Genomic DNA, 21,647 nt, shown 5'->3' with positions numbered 1-21,647 from the left:
ATTCAATCCTGCCGCTCCACTGTCCTTGCGGCGACCCAAGTCAAGACATCTGATGGTCGCGGTCATATGTGGCGTTCGTGAGCACGATTGCCAGATAGAGCGGGCGTCATATGACTCTTATTCAGTGCTGTGCAAGGTACGATGACATAATACAACAATGATGCATCGAGGAACACATTTACTTAACAGAGAAAATGCATTGTCTAGAGCAGTTTCCCCAATTAAAAGTAAACCAAAAGTTATATGCGGGCCTAGTTCATCACATCTGATGCTTGCTTCGATAAGTTCAAAGGTTGAACATACCCTTTAAATTATTTGATTGCAAGATAAAATATTTGATTACTTATTTCCGTAGCATTTTTACTTATTTCCGTAGAAAGTATGTCTAACTTCTTACATTATGTAGCACAAAACGGGATTCATGATAGAAACTTGCGCAGCCTGCCTAGCATCGACTGAGAACCAATGGATACCCACTGTATCTGGAAATCGTGCTCACAGACGCCAGATATTAACGACCCGACGTTAATATTTGTCTTGGTCTTAAGCTCTGCATGGCGTACTGTGTGGCCATATTAAAATAACGTTGCTATGAAGTCATTCGTGTCCGAATGACCTTGAAATAGTCTCCCGGGCGTGTTGCTCAGAAACTAGACCATTATAGGTCTAAAGAGGGTAGAGCTGTGAACTGCATGGAATGATCTTTTGAATGGCTATTTCAGTTCAATACCCTATACAGATGTAGAACACTCATTTTTAATTCCAGCAATAAGTAACGCACTCAGCAATGAGTGGCCCACTTTTTACAAGTTGCGCTGTACTGTGTTAAGGACATCTGAAAGCAAACTGTCCGCTTGGGAGGCTCATTTTTGAGACGTTACAATGCTACCATAACTTGATCTCGCTCTCTCTCTCTCTCTGATCCCTGATCTTGATCTCGCTCTTAAATGACCTGATATGTTTCACATAGGGCGTACACGTGGCTTTATTGCACGTTTGAAATACGTGAAATAAATTTAATTTTGCTCAACGAGGACTCACACGTTCACTGGCCAGTTGTTATGCCAAGGCGCTGTATAAGAAGGAGGGGGGGGGGGGGAGGGGAGCAAAGAGGATGGGGCCTACCCCTACGTGAGCCAAGAAGGAGTGAGGTGACGCGGGCGCCAGCGGACGTATACGCTCGGAGGGAATGTAGTGGACGCCGAATGTATGAAGTCTCTGTGGATTCGTTAAAGCCGGGAGGGACTCCCGGGGTTGAAATTCTAGAATTATGACTCGTGACAAAGACGTATGTGGCACCGGGTAGATATTTGAGGAAATCCTACACAGCGCTGCTGGTCGCGCTTCTGTAAGTTACAGTCAGCTCAATTCACACTATTTTTGCAACTATCAACGCAATTGAGTAAGCATGCTTTATTGTTAAGCTTCTAAAGCTCACGTGTAGTTTTGATCGATTAACTTAATGCCTCGAACAATGCAAACAAGTGGGAAACGAGTCGGTAAAAAGTGGGTAAGAATTGGGTGGCAGGTGGCACGGTTCACTGTGTAGTGGATGGGTTGGATAAAGACAACCTAAGCCGTGAAGTCCTCTACTGTACCAGGTGATAGCGATCAAGCGTATTGTCGCCCGCTCGCTCTGCGCCATGAAGGGAGTCTTCCTGGTCACGCGTTACGTGCGTGCTGGTTTCTGTGCTGTATTGTACGTGTTGGTTTCCCAACGCGCATCACTTTATGTTGATTTCTACCCCAGGTTGCTCGTTTATCGTTATTTAAACATCGTCACTGGATATCTTTTGATGAATCATACTAATAAGCGTCTATATTTGTGGCCCCGAGTGCGTGTTTCGTGTAAACTTATTGTAATAGCTTATTGTATTGTATATTACTCTACATTTAATGGCTCTGTCGAATATCTGTTCAGTCTATCACTCTCCCCTTCGACCGCCATCGTTGTCGTTGTCTCTCCCCTTTTATCGTGCGTTAGCGACCGCATTGCCCGCACTAGCGCTCAGGGGTCTTGGTGCACCGGTACTCGAACCGCAGCTCCACACGTGGGAGTCCAAGACGCTAACCACTCAGCCAATACGGTCCTTTCTACTAAGCTAACGCCAGAAAGCTAACACCGGAAAGTTAGCACCTTTCTGGCGTTAGCTTGCATGGTTTTGTTTTGCTCCGCGGGAATGCATAAATTTGGAAAAGGCGCGTTTGATATCTCTCGCCAGAGGTGTAAGTCAAGCGGTGCACGGGCGCCGGCCACACCGGCTCCGGTCAGGACCGGCACGGTAACCTCGATTCGGGGTGCATGGGGTGAAACAAATGAGTGTAACGGGCATGCAGTACACGACATGTGTCCTGTCCGTGGCGACTTGGTGCACCGCACCCATTTCTGGTCACATCGCGTGTGGAACGATGACCTACATCAGGTCAATCAGATGTCTAGTACTTACACCTGAGACGTCTACTGTGATCGGTCACGCAGCGATAAGAAATGCGATGAGCTAAGTTTTACCCAGTCATCAATCCGGTGAGACATTTCGTGGCGCATCATCCCACAACAACGAGACATGAGGCCTGGAGCGTCATAGTAGCGCAGCTATAGTAAATTTGTGTTAAAAATGTGTGGACCACAGCTGCACAGGCTCCGGTGGGTAACTGTACTGGCTCGCATAGGTTTGCTTGCTGTTTTTGCCCTGCGCAAAGCTGACCTCCCCTACTGGCGACAGGTGGAGGACGAGCAAGGGGCGCAGGCGGCCTGGCAGCTGGACGAGCTCCTGACGTCCGGCGCGCAGCTCGGGGACGAGGCGCTGCCAGTGGTCATGCTGTTGGACGCCTTCGCCAGTCCGCAGGCGTACTCGCACTACCAGGAGCAGTTGTGGAGCCTGCTGACACACTGCCGTGCCCCTCTTAGCCTCCACCTGGCGGTGCCAAAGCCGTATGCGTTCGAGCTGGCGCAGCTGCTGGACGAGCTGCGCGCTGACGCGGGCTGCGCGCTGCGCTACTCCATCGTGCGCTCCAGCGCCGGCGCGCAGCACGGCATGGACGGCGCCGACCGCGGCCGCCTGTTGCTGCGCCGGCTTGCCACGCTGGCGCCGCTCGGCCGAGTTGTGTTCCTGGACGAACAGGTGCTGCCGGTCGCCGACCTGGGGCCGCTGCGCGCCCAGCTCGCCGCGTTCGACGAGTACCAGCTGGCGGCGGCGGCGCCCGAGGACACGGCCCGCTTCGTGAGCGAGGCAGCGCTGCTGACAGCCGCGCCCCGCGTGCCCGACCCGGGCCTCGGCGGCCGCCTGCTGCTGCTGGACCTGCAGCGGCTGGCCACCTCGCCCGAGGCCGGCCGGCTGCTGGCTGCGCCGCTGCCGCCGCGTGAGGACGCCGGCCTGGACGCAGACGCCGGCACCGCCGTCGGCGAGCTGCGCCGACGCTGGCCGCACCTCGTCCGAACGCTGCCCTGCCAGTGGAGCGTCACCCGACCGGGGACGCCGCGGCCGCTCGACACGCTCTTTGCGTGTCGCGAGGTGGCGCGCGTCTACAGCATGGCCGACCGCCATGAGCGCTCCTGGGAGCGAGCTGCCCTGCAGCGGCTGCAGACCGCCACGACGGCTCAGCCGGCCAGAGGGCTGTGAGGCAGGGATGTGACGGCCTGGGGTACGTCATGCGGGGATGTGACAGCCTGGGAGATGTGACGCGTGGATGTGACGGCCTGGTGGATGTGATGCAGGGAGGTGATTGTTGCAAATCCAACCGCGAGTTGCAGAGGCAGCAGCCGGAATCTCGAAGCGTACGGGTGGAGACATGACCACAGTCGCTGTGGCTGGCGTAGGACTGGCGCTGTTTTATGTGTCACGGTGCGCGCAGGAAGCATGGACTCAGCTGGTTTGTCACCGCGCTGGCTTTCCGTAACGAAAGCCAACGCGTGCACCCAGGCACTCGCCAGTCACAGTAGGGCCAACCGCGTTGTTATGTGAGCAGAAGTGAACAATAATCCAGTACTTGTAAAGCCTTGTGCCTCGCGGGCATCAAAATAACTGGTGAAACTGTCCACAAATGGCCAAATCAAACAGAAATATCCTACCGCAAGAACCCACTTTCTGACAGCTGAAGCTGGAAAGTGCTGTTTTAAGTTACATAGAAGGAGCTGTGGGGACAGAATCCAATTTGTTAGCTAAGCCACTAAGACAATGCAGCGATCGTGATTGGGGGGCTGTTCCAAATTTTAAGATATTGAGACAAGCATCAGATATGACACATCTCACTGGTTACCTTAAGTGCACCCACATGCAGACGACTGCTGTAAACAACCAAAATTCACTTTGAAGTGAATCTACTCAACATTACGTCTTCTTCTAATCTACTCAACTTCACAGAGCGTTTTATGACGCAATAGTCGCTGCAAGACTGGCGGTGTCAGAGTTATCACAGTGCCGAACGGCGTAACTCACTTGTAGTTCTTCTCTACGCTCAGGGTGGCATTAGTGGTCAACGCGGGTATTTTTTGTTGTTGTTGTTCAAGCGTGATTTGTATATTGTAAGTTATTTTAGTGGCATCACCACCGCTCCAAGCATAAGTGGCAGCATACAGTCGATTCAGAGAAAACATAGCAATATCTTCCACGGTTATGGTTGTGGATGACTCTACCCAATATGCAAGAGATGCTCTAAATGACGTATAATCCGCTCGAATATCTGCATTCAAAGCAAATGTAGTCAAAACGTCAGGTCTGTCGCTCGACATATTGAAAATATATCAGAAACGAACCAAGCTGGGCATTAAAATGATAAACTAACTAAAATCCTTAGAACACATGTGAGCCCTAACATCAGAACAACGGAGAGAAAAATTCATCTTATAACACATTTGATTCGACGAATATAAACAGTGGTACAGGTGGAATATTGCCCCTGTTGAAAACGGACACGCATTATTAAGGCATTGCTTCTACGAAGCTGGTTCGTTCCATCCCGTCTGGTTGGCAAGAAGAGCAAAACAAAGCGATGCTTCTTATCTTCGTATTGTCAACAAAGGCAATACAATGAAACGTACAAAAGTAGCACTAGACCACAACCGTGATGGGTCGGAAATGGTCGATACTACCACTTCTTCCAAGAGCATGATATTAGCATGGCTCAAATGCCTGATGATTTCGAAGGCTTATTGGATGCCTGTCGCTAACTAGCAACTACTCAGTTTAGCTCGTCTGCTAACGTGTGGGAGAAGAAAGACTGCTGGCTACTGGGCACGAGATATTCAGCCCGTTTAACGTTGATGTTATGAATGAGCGCGGATAAACGGAGCATCGCCAGTGCGCCTATACGACGCATGCACTTTGTCACACACACACGCACGTACGCACGCGTGCGTGTATGCACACACACGGACAGTATGCACTAATGCATGCACATGCATGCACATACGTTTAGACACGCGTTAATAAGCACACACAGGTGCTACACTCTTCTGTACCCTTCATGCACTCATTGCACAAACACAAACATACAGTCCTAGTTGGGTGGTTCTAATTACGTACATTGCGCAAGCGGTATTGCGGGCGATCCAATCAGGCTAAGTGGTTGATGTTGATCGAATGACGTCTTGCTGAATGTTGAATGTTTGAAAGTATTTTTTGTTGGATGTTGAATGTTTCAAAGTATTCTTTGTTGGATGTTGAATGTTTGTTGAATGTGCTAAGTTTTGGTTGAGTTGCCGTCATCATGATTGTTTAAGAATGCTGTTTGTGATGGCGTGAATAAAATGCTAAACGGGAAACAAATGTTTGCAGTTGGGTTGCTGACAAGTGAGACGTGCTACCTGTTTGCTTTATGAAGATAATTTATTTTGACGTCAGCGGTGTCCGCGCTGATTGTGTTTGAGGGTGCCGGGTCAGGTCATCAGAGGTCGTCTGAGGGTGACGGGTCAGGTCATCAGAGGTTGTCAAGAGTGACGAGTCGGGTCATCAGAGTCTGTCTGAGGGTGACGGACCAGATCACCAGAGGTTGCCTGAGGGTGACGGATCAGGTTATTAGAGGTTTTCTGAGGGTGACGGGTCAGATCATCAGAGGCTGCCTGAGGGTGACGGGTCGGGTCATGAGAGGTTATCTGAGGGTGACAGGTCAGGTCACCAGAGGTTGTCTAAGGCTGACGTCTCAGATCATCAAAGGTTGCCTGAGGGTGACGGTTCGGGTCATCAGAGGTTATCTGAGGGTGACCGGTCAAGTCATTAGGTAACGGATAACGGGTCTGAGGGTAACGGGTCAGGTCATCAGAGGTTTTCTGATGGTGGCGGGTCGGGTCATCAGAGGTTGTCTAAGCGTGACGGTTCAGGTCACCAGAGGTCAAGCTTAGCCAAACATAACCCATTGTTCTTTTATGCGAGATTCACGGCACCTACAGTTGGAATAATTTGTGAGTACAATCAACTACATCAGCATCATTTTAGTAAACATTAATCAAAGCATGCAACCAACTTTAGAACATTTTGAGGCTCAAAGTCAGGCTTGGGCCGATAAATCTTAAAAGGAGTACGCACCGTTAGGTATAGGTTTTGTGGTGGCTGCTGCAGAGGCGCTTTCTTAGCGATTGTTCATCTTACAATCAGCTTTTGTAATGGGTACTTGCATGCAAGCGACACATATTCTCCAGAGCGAAGCAAGGGCATGAATGACTTCGACGTAACAGTGTCTGCATACCGCGTCAGAGCTGCCTGGACATCGCCTGTGAACTGTGGCTGCATTTTGGATGTGTCTAGCACAGCATGACTACACTTGTTCGGTATTGCTCTTCGTTCATTAACTTCCTTTTTCAACATCAACTTCATTTCAAAAGTTATTTTCAGCGCATAAACATCCAGCTTTTGTATCATTTGCTGCGGGGGACGCAAGACGGCCCCGCTCTGTGACTGGTTTACATGGTTTACGTACATATAATCAGTGGTGCCAGAGTAAGATTGACTTCAACAAGACTTACCTGTCTGCTTGAGATTGATCCCCAGGCCTTCGCTTGTTATCGGACCTGTCATAGTCTATCATATTTTATCTAGTCTATCTAGGAGTTTGTCATATCTCCACATCAACAAACTGTCAGAAGACGGAATCGTTGCTCACGATTGTGTCGACTTATCCATGCATTACACTTGGCGCGCTGTGCGCATCGCCGAGCTGAGCAGTCATTTCGCAACTTGGTCATCTTTGATCAGACCACAACTCTGTGTCTCCATGACAGATGGGTTTTCAACAATATAACACCCATGGCAATAGCTTGTCATGTGAGCAATGCACAGATGATTAGCCGGCACTGAACGCTATAATTTACCAAGCTGCAAGCTCACCTGTACTGACTGGGTTCGTTGGCATGCTGCGCGCGCAGCTTTGTCACCAAGACGCGAATAATGTTGATCAAAAACAAGGCGCACATCTGGAAAGACAAACACGTCATAAGGTGAGTGAGAAATTCAGCGCATTTCAGCAGTACACTCACGGCAGTGTGGAGGGGAGGGGGAAGGGGGTAGAATGTACAAAAGCCTTGGATGACATAATAACCTTATAAGCACGCATCACATGGTGCGGAATTCTTAAAAGAAAACTGTGGACTGCATGCATGGTGGTACGGGTGTTCTGGAGTACAGCGGCACGGCATTATGTCAGGGGGCACGCATTCCGGAGCGCTGAGTCAATGAGAAATAAAAGGGAAGAAGTGAATGAGAGCGAGGGTAATGAACGAGTACGGGGATAACCTCATTTTTGATCAATCATGGCCGAGGACGTGCTTAGCGAGAGAATATTTATTAACAGCGCCATATGAAGTATTCTATGCCATGGTCTTGCTTTTTTGAGGGCCAATAACCGCTCATGTGATGACAATATGTCAAAAAACTGCAGTAAAATGCTGGTGACATTTTTAACATATCTACCCAGAAGATCACACACCCACACCCACACACCCACACCCACACCCACACCCACACCCACACCCACACCCACACATGTACATATATATATATATATATATATATATATATATATATATGTATATGTGTGGGTGTGGGTGTGGATGTGGGTGTATATATATACATATATATATATATATGTATATAGTATACATTATATATACATGAACGATTTTTGGAGAGTACAACTTGATGGCCAGTCAACGATTTCCATCATTTATGTTAATTCGTCGACGTTTCGATACAATCGAGCCTCATCAAGGTCTTTCTTGTACAATGGAACAAGGCGACATTTAACAAATATCACTTGGTTAAATCACGTATATGGCTCATGATAAGTAAGTTAATAGTAATGACATCATCGCAAAGGTCATGACTGCCACGATTCCACATGAGTATATTGCTTCTCTACACGCAAGCATGTCAGCTGAAAAAAACAAAATCACGCGACGAAAGACCTTTTAGAATCCGTATGAAAAAGGTTGCCTGATAATTGTCAGAGGATGTGCAGACTGCGAGATATTAAAAGGCGTTATCTTTTGGTAAACATGAATTGGTTCTAAAATCCTAAGGTCGAGACAATTGCTGCATCGCTCCATCGCTTCATGCCGTATTAACCAGCTGCAACTTCCCCCGCTCCCGGTCGGGGGGAAGTTGACCTTCCCTTTGAGATCTTCAAGTTCCAGGCGCCGAATCAGAAAACCAGACACCGTTGTAAAGGTATCGTCAAATCATGAAGAATGCAAACCACATTTTTCCAAAGGTCAAATGTGAGGTCACCTGTGGTCACGAAAGGTCAAAAACGGTCCTTCCGATATATACAGTTCAAACCTATCTTCACACGTAAGACGGATACTGAGGACACGAAAATAAGTGTTTACACTGTGGAGAGCCCACTCGAATAATTTTTGGTGTGCCAACATGAATCATGTCAGATCAGGTTACCGCTCAAAATGGTTGTACCAGTGGCCTATAAGAACGATGGTTTTCTTCACAATGTGCTTCAGAGTGTAATCATTTTTAAGTTGCAGATGCGGGACAAAGGTATTCCAGACTCGGCTAACCGGGTCTATGTGGCCAGCACACCAATTTTCTTTGATCATGAGTAGTGTGTTGTACATCTGCACGTTACTCAAGATCGCATACCTGTTGTTTACAGCATACATCGTACATTCCATGATTGACAATGTATTGGTAACAACTGAGAACATGTACGTTGGTGCATGAAATTATACGTCGCCAGCTTCGCGGACACCATAAGGAGGTAGTTACACGCGTTGTAGTCGTTCATCTAACCTCTTCACTACCGACAACATAAGTCATTCACATTGAATGACCTGAAATGACTTTGAATGTCCTTACATGAACTTTTGCTACCTCATTATGCATCATAATGATATCGCATGTTTTCACTGGAGTGTTCGAATCCTGCATTCCAAATTGTTTAATAAAATGCCCATTTTGAGCTCAGCATGTGCTTTGCAAAAGGCACCCCCCTAGATAGGTCATGACCTGACCAAGGTCATGCGCTCAGGTGCCATATAAAGTTTGTGTATGCAAGTTACTATACTTCTTCTCATGTAAAAATACCTAAACTGAACAAAAATAGGTGCAAATTTGCATTATATACGGAAAATAACGCATCACACATGAAAAAACATCATGGGCACTGCATACTCTCGGCAAATGATCGCATAGCTTTTTGAGGCCGAGTTCAACAGATTTTTGCTCGCATAATTTTGCATCTTTTAAGGTGACCTCTTTGCGTGCAGAGACGTGCTGTGCCGGTGCTGAATTGTGCTAACCGTGACCAGTAACTTACTTGCCATGGCCGAAACGGGTGCTGTGACGTAGCGATGTAAGGGTATAATCTAAATCCTTTGCTTGAGATATGCAGGATATGACTTGAGTTCATGGCAGGGCGTTCTGTCACACCTCGCATACATTACAATGGCTGTTTGGTTCCAAATGACATTGATGTATATACCGGTATGAAAATGCATGCACATATTCAATTGGTTTCTGATAATCACCTCTTCCTTGCACTTATTTGCATAAAATACATCCCGTGCAGATTTATTTCATTTACATCAGGCTTGTACTCTGAGCGGCCGAAACATCTAACAATACCTAACGCACCGTCAATGAACCACGTTGTAACTGGAGGAAGCGGTGCAGGTAACAGGACAGCGTGATGCATGTGAATTAAGTAAATAAGTGGAGTCAGTAAAACAGATGGGGCACGTGACCCGTGATCGGGTGATGATCGGGTGATGAGAGCGGATGTGCAGGACTTACCACAAGACTAAGCAGACACGGCGCGTTCAGCACCCACTCGTACATTTCGACCGGCACCACCCAGCACTGCTCATCGGCGTGGTGAGCCCGCAGAGCCGCGTATACCGCCACCGGGATCACCGGGAACACTGCAACAGGTCAGCGGGCTGAGACTGGGGAGCTGTGTCACGGGGTCACTGCAACAGGTCAGCGGGCTGAGACTGGGGAGCTGTATCACGGGACCACTGCAACAGGACAGCGGGCTGAGACTGGGGAGCTGTGTCACGGGAACACTGCAACAGGTCAGCGGGCTGAGACTGGCGAGTGTGTCACGGGACCACTGCAACAGGACAGCGGGCTGAGACTGGGGAGCTGTGTCACGGGGTCACTGCAACAGGTCAGCGGGCTGAGACTGGGGAGCTGTGTCACGGGTCACTGCAACAGGTCAGCGGGCTGAGACTGGGGAGCTGTGTCACGGGACCACTGCAACAGGTCAGCGGGCTGAGACTGGGGAGCTGTGTCACGGGGTCACTGCAACAGGTCAGCGGGCTGAGACTGGCGAGTGTGTCACGGGACCACTGCAACAGGTCAGCGGGCTGAGACTGGGGAGCTGTGTCACGGGACCACTGCAACAGGTCAGCGGGCTGAGACTGGGGAGCTGTGTCACGGGACCACTGCAACAGGTCAGCGGGCTGAGACTGGGGAGCTGTGTCACGGGGTCACTGCAACAGGTCAGCGGGCTGAGACTGGGGAGCTGTGTCACGGGACCACTGCAACAGGTCAGCGGGCTGAGACTGGGGAGCTGTATCACGGGACCACTGCAACAGGCCAGCGGGCTGAGACTGGGGAGCTGTGTCACGGGGTCACTGCAACAGGACAGCGGGCTGAGACTGGGGAGCTGTGTCACGGGGTCACTGCAACAGGTCAGCGGGCTGAGACTGGGGAGCTGTGTCACGGGACCACTGCAACAGGACAGCGGGCTGAGACTGGGGAGCTGTGTCACGGGGTCACTGCAACAGGTCAGCGGGCTGGGACTGGGGAGCTGTGTCACGGGGTCACTGCAACAGGACAGCGGGCTGAGACTGGGGAGCTGTGTCACGGGACCACTGCAACAGGTCAGCGGGCTGAGACTGGGGAGCTGTGTCACGGGACCACTGCAACAGGTCAGCGGGCTGAGACTGGCGAGTGTGTCACGGGACCACTGCAACAGGTCAGCGGGCTGAGACTGGGGAGCTGTGTCACGGGACCACTGCAACAGGTCAGCGGGCTGAGACTGGGGAGCTGTGTCACGGGTCACTGCAACAGGCCAGGAGCTGACTGGGACTGGGGAGCTGTGTCACGGGGTCACTGCAACAGGACAGCGGGCTGAGACTGGGGAGCTGTGTCACGGGGTCACTGCAAGAGGACAGCGGGCTGGGACTGGGGAGCTGTGTCACGGGGTCACTGCAAGAGGACAGCGGGCTGGGACTGGGGAGCTGTGTCACGGGCCACTGCAACAGGACAGCGGGCTGAGACTGGGGAGCTGTGTCACGGGACCACTGCAACAGGACAGCGGGCTGAGACTGGGGAGCTGTGTCACGGGTCACTGCAACAGAGACGCGGACTGGACTGGGGAGCTGTTCACGGGACCATTGCAAGAGGTCAGCGGGCTGTGACTGGGGAGCTGTGTCACGGGACCACTGCAACAGGTCAGCGGGCTGAGACTGGCTAGTGTGTCACGGGGTCACTGCAACAGGTCAGCGGGCTGAGACTGGGGAGCTGTATCACGGGACCACTGCAAAGGACAGCGGGCTGAGACTGGGAGTGTGTCACGGGACCACTGCAACAGGTCAGCGGGCTGGACTGGGGAGCTGTGTCACGGGTCACTGCAACAGGTCAGCGGGCTGAGACTGGGGAGCTGTATCACGGGACCACTGCAAGAGGACAGCGGGCTGGGACTGGGGAGCTGTCACGGGGTCACTGCAACAGGTCAGCGGGCTGGACTGGGGAGCTGTGTCACGGGACCACTGCAACAGGTCAGCGGGCTGGACTGGGGAGCTGTGTCACGGGGCCACTGCAACAGGTCAGCGGGCTGAGACTGGGGAGCTGTGTCACGGGACCACTGCAACAGGTCAGCGGGCTGAGACTGGGGAGCTGTGTCACGGGACCACTGCAACAGGACAGCGGGCTGAGACTGGGGAGCTGTGTCACGGGGTCACTGCGACAGGTCAGCAGGCTGAGACTGGCGAGTGTGTCACGGGACCATTGCAACAGGTCAGCGGGCTGAGACTGGGGAGCTGTATCACGGGACCACTGCAACAGGCCAGTGAGCTGAGACTGCGGTTGCTCTGTACTGGAAACAATAGAACATGGTCACGGACTGAGACTGAGGTCAAGTCTGGGGTGATAAGTGTTTTTTTTGTAGTCGACCAAATCTATGCAGGCAAAATGGTCGCCAGCAACGCAAGGCGATACCATGTAGCATAAAATGATAATGAAGTTCATGCCCAGTAGCGCCATCAAGAATCAGCGAATCACCGAGAGCCTCTTTTATCGTCGCTCTTTTCGATGTCATGCACGCAACGGAACCGCTCATTTACACAATGCCATTTGACTAATGTCCGGATAACCGCTCCTACTAGAACTGCAGGCACACCGACCGTGGACAATGGGCCAGACAAATCACAAACCAACCTTCTTCTACCCTCGGGACTTGCCTGGTCTTACGTTTAAACTTAATATGCGGCTGAATTTGCCCTCCTCGACCGCAAAAAAGGAACAATGACCTCGATAGCTAGGGACGTTAATTACATGTCAAAATTCGAACCGATGGAGGGCAGCACTGGGGACGACGTCCAATACGCCAGCCTCCTCGAGGCTATGACCCCTTATGAAAACTACACGTGCACTTCGAACCTCTCCCCAACGGTCACCGTACTTTCCACAATTTCCTGGGCAGGCTCCAAGCCTGGCGATACACGCATTGTCTGGCGAGCGCCTTTATCCGCCCCCCAGGCATTTGATTTATACAATTATAAACTGAGTTTTTACGCTCCCTGGAAAGGAAGAAACTTTATATTGGGTTCTGGGTCGGGCTTTAATCAAGGCTCAGACGACTGCGCAAATGCTGGGCGAGGGTAGTGTGTGCGTGCTGGAAGGAGAATACATTGGGTTCGCAGAAAAGTGCGATCACAAAACTGTTTAAGAGAAAAAAACAGTTCTTTCATATATCTGTCACACTCAGCAAACAAAGCACCAACAAAACAATAATTTACGGGTAAAGCCCGACATTAGAAGACTATGACGTGTTTTGACGGTCCGAAGGTACCAGAAGTTCCGGGCTTAAACTTAATGATTTCACGCCGTTTGAACAATGAAATGGCATATGCTTCCATGAAATGACACGGGCTAGCCTACCTGTTTCCTAACTGGCAGGAAGGGCCTGCACCGAAAGCACAGGCCGGACGGCGATTAAACCCCGTACCTGTGGTTTCCCCTCCGCACATCTGAACCACTGTACTTTAACGGTCAGAGAAAGTCTGGGTAATACCGTGCATAGCTTGCATGCTGAAGGGCTTTTAAATGACAAAAGCACATTAATTAGCCACTGAGTTCTTAAAACATACTCAGTGTCCACGGTGGCCAGTTGAGGCCCACTTATCCGTAACGGGGGCCCAGGCTGGTCAGATAGGATCTAGCGAGTTTGCAGAGGATGGGCTCTTCTCATTCCGCACGGTCATATTTCCTCGCGCCCCGCGCGGCAAAAACTGCCTATCCGTGCACGCTCACAAAATCTCAGATTTTGCCTTTTACGGAGTGAGAGAAAATGGATGTCCCCCAATCCCATGGTATCTCTAGGCAGGACCTAATGGTTAAATGAGTTTGATTGCTAGGACAGTGGGGTCCCTAGGCAGCCAGAGAGAAATGTCAATGGCCGAAGGATTGCTTGGGGACCAAGGCGTCCCCTCTGTGGCTAGGCAGGCCCTTAAGAATAAGGTCCTTGAGCAGCAAGAGGGACACTAAGCAAACAGGCAGCATTGGGCATTTACTGCACGCCTGAGTGTCCAGAGTGCCTCTGACGAGTCCGGGGTCCAACGAACAGCCAGAACGGCTCTTGAGCAATGGAAGGTGCCTCCCAGTGACCAAAAGAGCCCTGAGCAGTTGAGAAAGCCCCAAGTGTTTAAAGGGTTTTGAAGATGACTGGATGGCTCCCGAGCCCTCAATAGCCAGACGGGTACTTAGGTTTTAAAGGTGACTGAGTGGCTTCCGAACCCTCGATAGGCAGACGGATAATTAGGTTGTAAAGGTGACTGAGTGGCTTCCGAACCCTCAATAGGCAGACGGATAATTAGGCTTTGAAGGTGACTGAGTGACTTCCGAGTCCACAATTGCCAGACGGGTGCTTAGGTTGACAAGGCAGTTTGGTTGGGGTCTCCGAACGATCAGAGGTGCCCATTAATGACCGGGAGTGCCTTGGGCTGCCAGCGACGCCTCTGAGCACTTACAGGTAAGTGCCATCAGAGCTTTTCGATGGCCAGAGGCCCCAAGTGACCCAGTGATGAAATCAGACTCGTAATCGAATAACTGTAAGGGAATATTCAATATGTAAAGATGCTGAAGCAAGCACCTGACATGACAAAATAAGGCCACTCATAAGCATTGGTATACTTTTAAATATAAAAAATTCTCTAGACCAAAACATTTTTATTTCTAGTACACATGCTCCTCAATGTCATTGCTTTTTTGCGTCATCGTACCTAACACAACATTGATTGAGAGCCAATTGACGGTCGTTATATCTGGACGTCGTTCTCACGAACGCCAGGTACGCACGACTCGAAAATGACATTTTTTTCGTGGCCTCGGCTGCGACACGGCCAGTCAAATGACTGACCGTGAGTGACGTTATCATAGCCTAATGAATGCCTGGGGGCCTTGAAATAGTTCGCACGAAAAATCTGCACATCTTCCCACACGTGCAGCTCTGAAACTAGAGGGGTTTAGGTCTTAGGAAGGTAGGGCTGTGAACTGCACCGAATGATCATCAAGATGGCTATTTCAGTTCCTAAGCCCATACAAATGCGAGTGAAACCCTACCCTTAAGAATAACACCAAACGAACCCAGCATGTGGATACAAGTGAAGATTTTAAACTCACGTAAACATGCGAGAACACCGCGAGAAAGGTCCAAAGGACAAACGCGGAGCGATAATTGACTCAGCGAACACTCCCAGCCGGTGTTGGTACCTCGATGAGTTTGCAGTGCTATAAGTGACAATTCCGCATGGCTAGTTTAGCAGTACCTCAACGTCATACAAACGTCGCTCGACACAATCAAGCAATTATCTATTGATGGATATTTTTAATCAATAAAAATATTGGTGACTAGAGCAGTTTTCTCCATTTAAAATTACGCCAATCGTTGTGAGTGGGTTTATTTCACCATGACTGATGCTTGCCTCATACCGTCAAATGTGAACGTTCCCTTGCAGTTGGAGTCGCTTGAGATATGTGGATGGCTTGGCTCTGACGTCTGTTTACTGTAAGGAGGCTTTTTGATCTCTGCAATCAGAAACAGACCCCAGCCACGATGCTTTCCAGTTCAACTTAACTGGCGGTCTCGTTTAACTTTTTTATGTTGGGCCGCGCTGTTTCTGGAAGTAAAACTAGTCTTCACACAGATGACGTTGAATCACGAACGGCCGTCAAGATTGAATCAAAACATGCCAGCCGGATACCGGCGCCGATACACTGACATACCGAGCCAGCCATTTCCAGCAGCCCAAACCGTTCATACCCCCCCCCCCCCCTCCCACACACACAATTTTGTTCATTCGTAAGTCCTCGATCACACCCCACGGTTGCCTTGAAACGAAAGAGAGCTCGCAGATGTGCAAAATGCCGCGATCGTTACCAGATAAGTGCGTACTTTAATGCAGAACACCTCAAGTTTTCCATCTTAAGTGCCCTCCTCGATAGTTGTGCACACCGCGCGTCGGGATCTTTGCACAATCCAATCAGCAGAGTGTGGATGTAAATTAAAGATTTCAGGTCATATTCTAAGCGGCCCCATATCATCATTTCCAACACTGTTTTGTAATTTAGAATATATCTTGAAGAGAACCGTAGCACATTTTCGCTCAAAAAAGGCTGCGTGCGGCGCTACCCGGAGAACCTTCCCACAGAGCATGAATGCCTCCTCTGTGTTATTCCAAAATATTTGGCCTCTTCAGTCATCCGCGAACCCTTTTCCTGGTACAACGTCCTGCGTCGTTTCGGGCTCCTTTCTCCTTGCCGAGGCCGTCTTAGAATGACAGCGACGCGGACCGAGCGGCTTCCAACCCATAGGACCGACTAACAAGGCACTTTCGTCATTCGGAGCGTAGTGTAGTTCAGCCCATACCATAGAACGCATGGTTGACTTGGTTAGCGGGAACGGTATAACGAGCGGACTAAATGGTTTGCCACTTGTAAATAGATCCGTGCTAGACAGCATAACTGAATCGGTCACAACGCAGCCTTCAGGATTAGCAGCGCCATTGTCAACCTCACCACATCACCATGGCGGCGTAGAAAGACGGGCAAACCCTGCTGTTTTACTTGAGTATCTACCAACCTAATCGACCGTTCTATGGTGCCGCTATTCCAGCCCCCTTAGCTGAGAGCATTTTACACCCCAGCTGAAATCGGCAAAAGTTATATCACCATTATAATTGCCGTATTTAGGTGAATAAGCAAAATATGTTTACTTATCTGAACACGGGTCCGTTGAGGTCCATGCCGTTTTAGAGTAGAGAGGGATGTGTTCTGATAATTTTTGATCAGTGCATTGTAGGTTTCCGAAAAATCCTTTGCTGTGTGAAGCACATGGATGGCTGAGGCATAACTTTCTGATTTCTTTCAAGCATTTATCTACCCTGTAATAACTGGCAGAGTGCTTGCCCAAGCATTGGCTTTGTGGGAGGCTACGTACACGTAGCGATGACATTTTAACATGGTTGCATGTTAATATACAGCGTCGCAGCAAAAGAAAAAGCGCAGAACGAGCAGGTTCTCAATTATTCGGGATTTGTTGATCCGTGAATCTTTTTTTATAATCACAATTTTTGCTTACCTTCCAAGAGAAATAAGGTAAAACTTTGCAGAAGCTTCATCGTCTTAATTTTTGGCTACTTATGTAAATGCCTTTCAACGTATACTACAAAAACACAGACGCACTCAAAGCACAATGCAATCATGAACCGTCGCTGTCGGCACCGCCCCCGCGACCCCCCCACAACTAATCTCGGAGGGCGATGTCGACGTGGTGCACGGCAGCCGTTAAAAAAACAACGCACAAAAAAGCCATGCGCTCATATGAGGCCACAGCCTATAATTTACGAACACTCAAAAAACGGAATCATCGCGCATGAACCATCAGTGTCATTTTCGCACATTTCACATATTAAGCAGTCGAGCATCTCGCCACTTAAGTTAACATTTGCCCAACGTCCTCGCTCTTACGGCCGAGATGTGCTCCACCTTGTGATCTTGGATCAGTTTACGAGCAAAGCAGTCTTCACATCAATTCCATTCCTTTCATATCATGTGCCTACCAATCGTAACACACAGGCTAACAGACGTTCTGTTATTCCCGTTAAGTAAGGCATCCTTTGCTGTTAAACTTTGGTTCCGACACCATACGTCAATATTTCTAAACTATTGCGGTAAGGTGCCCCACAAACGCTTCAATGCAGCACACGTCCAGAGTTTGTGCAACATAGATAAGTTGCGTGCATTGCACTTGGGGTGTATGGCCGAATTCGCCAACCCAATTCTTCGTAAAAAATATTAACATGTGTCCCAGTGACAATTTTGAAAATTCACACACACACACACACACACACATACGCGCGTATGTATATGCATGTACATATAGGTATATATACATCCATACACACACACACACACACACACATATATATATATATATATATATATATATATATATATATACACAGGACTACATTCAGAATTGACACGAATCAAACAGGTCTTGAACAACGGTTTTTCAAATTCTGACATTGAAAACGAGACACAACGACATATGACAAGACACTTTGACAGCAAACCAAGGCAAGACATCCAACCGACCGTCAGACTGTATTATCAAAATCAAATGACATCTGCTCACAAACAGGACGAAAAAGCTTTACGGGAAATTATCTCTCAACATGTTAAAGGCAAAAACGACCACAAAATAGACATTGTCATTTACTATTGTAATAAGAAAATATCGAGCTTTCTTATGAGAAACAGCCCAGACAAACCCCACAAACTGAAATGCACCAATGTAGTGTATCAATTCCAATGCAACATCGAAGGCTGCAAACTTCGTCCCATACACTACATTGGTGTGACCACAACGACACTCTCACGACGCCTGACAATGCACTTACGTGACGGGGCAACTCCGGACCACATGCGACAGGGACACGACATGACATTGACACGACAACAACTGACAGACAGCACTGACATTTTACGGACGTGCAGTGACAGAAGACGCCTTCAAATTTGGGAAAGCATATTCATTAACGAACTCTCTCCGGCCTTAAACAGACAGACAAGTTCTTGCAGAACTCTTGAGCTACTAGGTGGTGGGCGGTGAGCACTTTTGATGTGATTGTGACAATAGTGTTCCCATTGTGTCTTTGTGATGTTCCCATTATGAGTGTTTCTTACATGTATGAAGATGAAAAAAAATATATATATATATACATACATATAGGCCGTTGGCCAATTTTCATGAGCCATATTGTGATTGCCTCTTAACATTAGCAAACCTGTGTAGATGACATGAAACATGAGCTTTTGTAGAATGATGACTCTTCACTAATATTATATATATATATATACATATATATATATACATATATATATATATATATATATATATATATATATATATATATACATGTCTCTGTCTGTCTGTCTCTTGCCCTCTGCTTCTCTGCCTCTCTGCCTATCTCTGTGTCTCCGTCTCTTTGCCGTCTCTCCGTACCATATGTACCTTCTAACTATCGCCGAGGACCGTGCACCACCTGAATAACACATATAGATGCCCCATCGCCTATTCTTAATGACATTCTCTGCAATATTTCTACTAGAAAATAGCCGTACGTAAAATGTCGTCTTTTGAAGCTTGTTTCGGAAGTTACGTCCAAAGGCATTGTCAAGTGTTACGGCGACTTTCCGGATAGGTAATACTAGAATCCGTAAAGAGATTATGGTTGACCAGATCTGGATGCTTTCTGTACAGCTGGCGATGATTTCAACCTTTTTCCGTCCATGTCGATCCGCCCGGTTTTCCAGGCCGCAAAACTTGGTTGCAACCGGACTTTACCTAAATGTATTCTAGATACGCTGCTTTATTTCCAAACGTAGTGTAAAATTCATCGAATGCTATCAGTGAGTCCTTCTCTGTCAGCAAATCAGTCAAGCCTCGCACCCCTTTACTGTGCCACCTCCACAGCCCAGCGCACGCAAATTTACTTTGATCCAAAAACCAAAGAGAGCAAGACCTTACATCACTTTTTTATATTACACCTCTCATCCAATAGCACCAATGACATACTAGCCTCCTTCCGGAAAGGATTTGATGAGCACTCAGCAACCATTCTAAGAGAGTGCAAAATCATTTTCCATCTGCAACATCTATCACTTCATTTCCGTGTGGACACTTTCGCCCATTTTGCCTCGGAGGTGGCATATTGCCTTATCCATAAAAGTTTCAAAGTGCCAATATGAGATTGTACATCCGCCATGACCATACCACCTTGAGCCTTAAGCTTAATGATTGTTTCCCGCTTTGTTTTGCCACGTTTGCCGACCCACCCAAGTCAAAGCAACATTGTATTTAAATCTTTGAGGGAATGCAGCACGGGCAAACGGAGCGAGGTAAGCAAATTTGTAGTCTTGGACTACTGTAGAGATTTCGCGACGGCTTTGCGGCCTTCCAAAGTAAAACAAATTGTTCCAGCCGCTTCTGGCGTGCTTTATCGCTCCTTATTTCAGACCGCAGCTCTCTATGCACGTATCATGCATTCCATTTCGAAAAACAAAACCAAGAACTGTCATTTTCGGACCCACTTCAGCTGCGGGTCGATGTATGCGGTGGCATATGTTTTATTGCACGCCCTGTCCACAAGCCCTGGATCTTTGTATGTTTGGTCTTAAGCCTGAAGGCCTGGCAAAGGTTCCCAATTCGTTACATAGGACTTGTGCACTGTTGGCTTCACCGTGTTATAGGCACAGTGCGTCGCCTGCATACAAGGGAATTTTGTATTTCTCGTCCAGGGATCAAGTTACTACAAATAGCAGTCAAGTAGGATGAAGCAGAAATTCATCCCTGCTCGCCCTTCATGAATATACCTTCGATACTGTCATTGTTCGCAATCCCTTCAGCTACACATCCTATTGCCGATAGAAACAGAAAATTACTCAACTGACCCCAGCGCCAGCAAGAACACTTAAAAGGAATTTTAGCGGATACGTGACCTTCGCATAATATTTAGGAAAATAGTTGTTCTATAGACATTTTTACGTCGGTTAGAGTCAATTATCTAGCTATTTCATAGCCTGTTCTGAAACCATTGCTTTATGACTTGATTTGGTGCTTAGGCTTGCTGCTTGAGCGGAATGCGCACCATCATGCCTTCTTTCAAGGAACGAGGTATATCACCCTCATTTTAACTGTCGGTATGCATCTTAAACAGCAAATGCTTTATATCTCTCCAAAATATGTTTTAAAACTCAGCCGGGAATCCGTCACTTCCGAACGTTCTGTCGTCTTTTTATGTACCTCGCTACCGTTGACGGAAAGTATTATCTTCGAAGATCATGACAGAGTTGAGGACTATCGCAATTTAGGTCATTCAAACTCACCAACAATAGCTCTCTTGTTTACCATTGTTAATTTAGTGGCATTATATCTTCCATTATCACTGCCCATTTCGATGTTCAGAAATTCAACTCGCGTTTTATTGGTCAGAACTAATACCGCCTAGATGCATGAGAAAAGAAAGCTACTAACACATTCGAAACCCATGCGTTTCTGACCCAGTCTCTTTCCCTCTCTGATAATGAACATCTTGAAGACAGCAGATGTGAAAGTTAGATTGGCTCAGAAATTGGAGCACATCTCGCCTCCTTTTGTAATCCGCTAATCGGCGACAATTAATCGAATGGATCCGTACGTCACTCACTTTGTGGCAAAAATCAGTTCTGTTATGTCATTCATCTCGCCCGCTTGCTACAAAAAGCGACTATCGGCTACTCTATTCACAGCGAGCGACCAGCACGAGGTCATTACAACGGTGGATGCTAAGCTGGCCAAACAGCTACCAAAAAGCATAGCGCTACTGAGAAAAAGGCACGCCCACCTGATACACACGCGCACCATGCGTGACAACA

General features: G+C 48.4%; 1 protein-coding gene across 1 annotated transcript in view; it reads right to left on the bottom strand.

Annotated features, from left to right (window-relative positions):
- LOC119110203 (calcitonin gene-related peptide type 1 receptor) overlaps nt 1–21,647 on the bottom strand; it is a 102,760-nt gene that overhangs the window by 32,151 nt on the left and 48,962 nt on the right. The window contains exons 6-7 of the mRNA XM_037233938.1: nt 10,236–10,363; nt 7,320–7,405 (exon numbers count right to left, since the gene is read on the bottom strand). Coding sequence (XP_037089833.1) covers nt 7,320–7,405; nt 10,236–10,363 — 214 coding nt within the window. The remainder of the gene's footprint in view (nt 1–7,319; nt 7,406–10,235; nt 10,364–21,647) is intronic.

The sequence above is a fragment of the Pollicipes pollicipes genome, unplaced genomic scaffold (genome assembly GCF_011947565.3).
Source record: "Pollicipes pollicipes isolate AB1234 unplaced genomic scaffold, Ppol_2.1 Scaffold_7231;HRSCAF=8579_pilon_pilon_pilon, whole genome shotgun sequence".
NCBI classification, from domain to species: domain Eukaryota; kingdom Metazoa; phylum Arthropoda; class Thecostraca; order Pollicipedomorpha; family Pollicipedidae; genus Pollicipes; species Pollicipes pollicipes.
The sequence above is the reverse complement of the archived record's forward strand: the minus strand, read 5'-3'. Positions and strand labels throughout refer to the sequence as shown.